Genomic DNA, 6,757 nt, shown 5'->3' with positions numbered 1-6,757 from the left:
CCATCTTTGCTCTTAGTGACCATCCCTCACTGGAGTCAATGGTGAGGATCGAGTCTCCTTAACTGCTGGCCTGGAGTAGGGACCCATCACAATATGTATTACCCATTGCTTAACCTTTTCACTTTTTAACAAAAAAAGTAGGAAAGCACCATTCTCTCGTTTTTAATTCCCTGCATCATTATGTTAGTTTTAATGGTGCATGACATGATAGTTATTGAATGGGTCTCAAATCATTACTTTAAATTAAATACACATACACCTGTATAATATAATTTCTCTCTGATCTAGCCCAATTATTGTATCTCAGGGGATAATGTGCCAATTCTGAATTACTGCTACTGAATTCACATCTTTCATACCAAACATTATATTTCTTCAGAACTCTACCCCTTCTTGTTATACTTTCCACTCTGGGTCACCCTGATATATCTTCACTATTACAAATCAGGTTCCATTCTTCAACCACAAATACTATGCCCAGCTGAAAGCTTATTATTTCTTTTCTTCCAGTACTCTCCTACACTACATAACATCCATTTTATAAGTAATATACATACATACCAGCATAATTCCATTCCCCTGGAAATAAACCCCTCACTACCATAAATCTACCATGAGTATCTTTTCTTCTTCGTCTATCACTATTGTATCCTGACTTATAATCAGTAATATCACTCCCCTTTTTCCTTTGTCCCCTATATTCTGCTTAATGTCCACACTAAAATCCTTTCCTTGTCAAACTCACATATTCACTTCCGTTCAAATGTATCAACTTCAACTTTATTTAGGTGTTTTTTTCCAACAATACATCAATATAATCAACAAAACATAAGTATTCGTAATAAATACATAAAATAGATCTGATTACAATAAAATATATTCACAGATTTTCATTAATCATCCTACCCATTCATAAGCAATCTAACAACTCAACAGCGGATGAGTTGCTTTGTTCATTTATCTGCATTTCTTTGAAGTTCATAAGTTATTGACTGTGTTAGGTGTGGTCTGTTGTCTTTTGTGAGCAGTTCCAGTAAAATGAGCTTGATCAAGATACAGGATGTGCTAATGTAATGAGTAGCTGTTTTTTCTACAGAGTAAAACTGAACTATGACTATTGTCGTAGACTGTTCCAAAGTAAGCACCAAAGAATGAGATTTGTGGCCCTAAAAATACTATTGTATCTGATGCACTTTCACAGAAATATGCTGTTCTTGTAGTGTCAGATACTTCAGGCCCCATCCACTTTTTACTTTGCAGCTTCAAAACAGTTTTATTAATTATTTTCTTATTGATTTGTGTTTCTAGTTTTGGTACTTACCTGTTTAATGTATCAAATAGGATTTGTATATCAACCTGAACTGTATTTTGAAATGAGCAAACTACCTATGCATCTACTATGTAATTGACAGACTCCTTAGAAATTTAATTTAGTCCAGTAGACCGTGCAGTAGATCTATGCAATTACATTACTTTTGAAGCGTGTGTTAATATATGCTGTTATTATATTCTGACCATTTGTTTTGCACGTATTGGAAATAAATATAAAATAGCCGGTTAATGACTTCCATTTCTAACAAAACAATACACTTGTTATTTAGGCTCACTCACACTTTACTGTCTATGAAAATAAAGAGAATATTGCACTAGCCATTTGATTTTGGTGGATGGTATTCATCACCACAATAAGGTTTTAAACTGGGTCTGCTTCGAACCACCGAAATTACATTTCTTTGAATTTCACTTAACCGGCCTCAATTCTCCGAAATGTCATTAAACTGGAAGCACGGTCTGCCGAACACCTTTCCCTGTAAAAGAAACCACTTGGCCACAATGGTGAACTTTTGCCTTTCTTCAGTGTAGTGCAATCTCAGAGTTGGTATATTTAAGTAGGGGGGTGTGTGGGGCATGGGGGAAAAGCATCCTACTTTGGTGGGTTTGGTTTTCATCCATTTAGGTTTTTTTCCCGTGGCCAAGCTTGATAAGCTAAAATTTGTGTAAATGTATTGAAGTACTTTTTTGTGGGTTAAATGAATGATGGCTTGCTAATTACTTTTAACAGGGATGGGTTTATATTTGGGTGCTTCCTGTTTCTTCTTTTTTATTACATTGATAAAGTCTCTGACTTGACAGAGACTAAAGCGCTTGGTTTTTTTGTACTAACAAAAGTGTTTTCGGACTTAATCAGTGTCTCTGACGAATTTCTAAGTGGCTGTGGCCCTCCTGCTGGCTTCTGGATTTGGGGTCGTCTTGGACTTTTGCTTTAGCCAATCATGTGATAGAATGTGGTGACGCACACCTTTACCTTTATGGCTGTTGATTGTTTAATTCAGAGCCTATGAATAGGTGATTTTAGGAATGTTACAGAGCAATATGAAGTTAGGTGGATTGTGAAATTAGGTGCAGATAAATCCCCTGGATTTAATGGGAAGGTTTGGCTGAAACATTATTTGAAAGCATGTTCCTTACATTAACTTAATTTGATTTAACCACATATGTTCTTATGAATGAAACTGATATCGTTTGCCATTGGAGATCTGATAACGTGATTCTTCTACATAGTTCATTTTTTAAGTTAATTTCAATTTGTTATTGTTGGTCATGTGACTACATACACACTTTTTATTTTAGTATTGTGACAGGGTGATTTTATTAGTTGTTAAAACGTTTTTGCACATGTTTTTAATTGTTTTTAATTACAACTTTTATGGTCTGAAGAAGCACTGATTCCAGGTGCGAAAGTGCTAACCCGTATATTAATGTTACTTAATTATTGCTGCTGTGTTTTGCCCTTCTCACAGTTTATTGTTTTACAACCTTTACAAATCTCACTCAATATTTAATGCGACAAGAAGTTCAATATGAAAACTAAAGGGGGACTAAACTTAGGAGGAAGAATGTGGGAGTTATGCTTGTGTTGTCTGTTGACTCAGAATCATGAATCTGGACCATTGTTTTAGATTACCTATCAAGACTATCAGTCCAATGGGAGGAGGGGTGGAGCTGGAGGGAGACTGTATGTGCTTGGGGCCCACAAAAATGTCCCAAATTGTACTCAACAGTTGCTATGGTCGGCCCTGTCCGTGACACACTTGCCTCTCCCTGGTGGTGAGGGAGGAAGGGCTATGTATGCTTGTTGAGAACATGAAGAGGTCAAATTTGTCCTTTGGAGACTATGAAAAGTACCACCTTTGTTTGTGATTGGTGGGTGGGGTTGCTTGCTAGAGTATGTCCCTTGCAAAAATAAGAGACTACACAGTGTTGTCAACCCTTCACATGCCCCATCTTCCCTGTTTACTTGAAAGGGGCATAAAAGAAAAGATACACAAATCACTTAATGGATGCTTTAATAATGGTCCCTCCTGGCTAACCCTTGTCCTGGTGGTGGGAAATGAATGGGCTGATTGGCTGGGAGGGGGATAATGATTATTAATGGTAGGGAAACTCACTCATACATAACAAAACTTTGCAGTGTCAAAGAGTGACATTTTGAACTCTTTCCACATTTACTGTTTCATTATTTTATCACTGAAAAGTTCTGTTACTGACTATTTTAACTCGGAATTCATGTGATCAAGCACTAGCACATAAGCTAGAGTGAATGATGAAACCAAGCACAGAATAAAATCACTTGAAAAATGGCTTACACAGGCACTGCTTACCACATACTACAACATTTTCCTAATTGTTTTCGATCCTTTGTCAGATTAACTTGAATATGTAAATAGTTTCAGCATTTTATTCAGAAATATATTGTTATGGCCATCTTTGTGGCACAAAAGGATAAAACCCCGATTATAATTCTGGTGACCCAAGTTTGATTAGCAGCTTAAGTGTCCAAAGGAGATGTCCGAGGAGGGAATAGGAATGAGAGACCATTACAGGCTCGCCCATCCTGGGAAGAAGGTGGCAGTTCTGGTTCATCATGTGGGTAACACCCACCTGGAGCACTAGATGCTCACCTAGTAAGAGTTCCAAACCAGCCAAGCCCATGCTGCCATAGTGCATTTACACTATGAAGGTAAATGGAAAGTGGTATTCAAAGTAACGCTTCCCCTTGTCAGGCAGCTATTGCTGGCCCTGACAAGCCACTGACGGGGAAGAGGGGTGCTTCTAAGGAGAGAAGGCAGGCTGCCCCAGCCTCCGACCAGCAAGCTGAACCATTTTATACTACCTGACCCTCACCAGTAATTAAAGATAAGAATTACCTGGCAGGGACACACCAGCCACAGGTTAGTGCTGCATTAGGAAAACCTATCCTTTTCTTTCCTCCCATCATCCATGAAGGTACATGAATATTCAAAAGATGAATCTGTCCTGCTGCTGAAGAACAGCTCAAAGCAAGATGCTGGGATGTCAGCACAGTCAGCATCAAAAAACACACTAGTGTACAGACATTATGCCATTTTTCTTTCAAAAAGACAGTATGTTTATCAGCACAACCCATCTATATGATGCTTTCACTACAGACTGTTCATTATATAAAATGACAGCTAAATTGTAACTTTAGTACCATTATATAACAAAGCTCTACAGCTCAGCAGTATGACCTTAAGACTTTATGTTCTTCACCCAGAATAGATTACCACTCACTCAATAAGGCTTTCACAATTGCTTGGGAGAGTGTCCTTACCATTTCAGTTTTGTACTTAGTCCAGCTTTAAGAAGAACAGAGCAGTAATTTAAATCATTAAGTTCTAAGTATGTTAGTCATCTGTTCTGCAGTATCTTTAGCTTGCCTTGTCAGTACTGACTCATAGACTTGACATTGTTAGAGATGCCAGACATCATGATATGATGGCAGAAGAAATGGCTCAACAGCACAGAGACCCTATAAATAACCGTGTTGCTATGTTTAGCGTAAAGGATACATCCAACTCACTCTGAAAAAAAAAAGACATGATAATTTTTAGAATTTTTCTCATTTTGCAGGCATCTATGACACAAACAAACTTTTTTGAACAAACAGTTATGATACAATTAATACTTAGCTAGGTTTAATATTACTGTGGTCAGAACCACTCACCAGTACTTGAGTAAGATCAAATGATTCATTTTATACTGATGAGTTAGCCAAGTTAAGAACAATATTTTACTTAAAAGATAGTTGACTACACTGCTTTCTTTTATTGCTTATTTATACAGTATAGCAGTCTTTGCAATTTCAGTTCAATAATATAAGTGCCCTCCTATGGTATTGATTCAAAATAACAAGATATTTTTTCAAATGCCAAGAAATCTTGCACTTCTTATTTTGAATTAAATCAATAAAGGCTAAACAGTTTCATGCAAATACTTTCCTTTAATCACAAATTCAGACTCTAATGCAGATTAACTGATAGCCATGCAAATGCACACAATTTCAGTGACTCTGATAACATGAAATTCTTCACTTATTTCTAAGACTGACTTTGGCTTCTGAGTTTAAACTATGCATCTTTAAAATATTAATTTCCTGGTGTTTCTAAAGAAACTGATTCCATTCAAAATAAGACAATTTTACAGTTGTTTCACTCATTAGTTTCAAGTGACACAACAAATCCCAACAGAATACATAAAAAGTAACACTTTCATTAGGTTTATGACGTTTACCTGTTCATAACAGTCCCAATTAACTATGACAGTCCTGCACCGAGACCCAGAAAACTCCCAAAAGCCTAAATAAACATTCTAAGATTTTATGCAGTAGTAGACTGAACCCACACAAAGCAACATTTTCTTATAATTGACACAGTAGTTGTCTTCTAAAAAGCCTGACAGTATTTTACACAAACACACAATCACAAGCCACACAAAATGTTACTAGAACAGCTACAGATACCACTTTGCAGAGTAGCCTGTAATTGTTTGCCCAGTCTAATAATTTGTGTTGCAGCTGGTGTGGAAACAAAGGAGAACAGCCAGATGCTCCATGTAGGTGATTTGTTAAATACTAGCTGAACATTTATCAGAATTATAGAAATACACAGATCTCTTTGGAGTCAAACTGTTTGGCCAGCACCCTGTTTTTTTACTTTTCTGACTAAACATGGGCGAGTTCCCTTGCGTGTCCAAACTCAGCTGCTATGCATTATTAATCTCAAATAACAATCAAATATATAACTCTACCTTCTTTCATGACTTATGACAACAGCATCAAGAGACCCCTTGAAGCTATAAGGAGATATGCATATATTTCCTAGAATGCTTCACATTACAGGAAATCAGTGGCTGCTTTGTTCTTTACAATGCAAATATGAGAGCAATGTACTTTGCAGTAATCTTTTCTTCAAAGGGTTTTGGGCTTTCCCTTCCTTTCTCTTATTCTGATTTTGAATCTTAATATGACTTCCTCACGAGACCTGAAACCAAAACTGTCACTAAAATTAATGAGGCAGCTAACTATGAATACAAAATATAACAAAACAAAAGCAGTTCAAAACTTGAACTTAAGTAATACTGTTAACAAGACTTGGTCAGTGAAAATATTAATAAGATTTGGTCAGTATACATTTCACATCCTGATATGTTTCATCAAGAGAGAAGCAACCAGGATTGATTTTTTACTAATATTTTTATTATTCATCAAGCAGTGAACTGGACCATTGTCATAATCTAGTTACAGAGAACAAGGAATGTAATTTCTGAGAGCACGAGCAGTGCATACTCTACCTGAGGTACCTCTATCAAGTTTTTAAAAGTTAGTACATGTATTACATCCATACCTAATCTGAAGAAAGACCCTTTTATGCAAAGGGATTGTTGTGGCCCCCTTTAT

General features: G+C 36.6%; 1 protein-coding gene across 2 annotated transcripts in view; it reads right to left on the bottom strand.

Moving 5' to 3' along the window:
• AP4S1 (adaptor related protein complex 4 subunit sigma 1) overlaps positions 1–6,757 on the bottom strand; it is a 348,287-nt gene that overhangs the window by 83,401 nt on the left and 258,129 nt on the right. For both annotated transcript variants that reach the window (XM_044073817.1, XM_044073819.1), the window contains exon 5: positions 4,872–4,883. In XM_044073817.1, coding sequence (XP_043929752.1) covers positions 4,872–4,883 — 12 coding nt within the window. The remainder of the gene's footprint in view (positions 1–4,871; positions 4,884–6,757) is intronic.

The sequence above is a fragment of the Protopterus annectens genome, chromosome 6.part0, assembly GCF_019279795.1.
Source record: "Protopterus annectens isolate FY-2018-M chromosome 6.part0, PAN1.0, whole genome shotgun sequence".
Lineage (NCBI taxonomy): Eukaryota > Metazoa > Chordata > Ceratodontiformes > Protopteridae > Protopterus > Protopterus annectens.
This window is presented reverse-complemented; position numbering and strand designations above follow the sequence as displayed.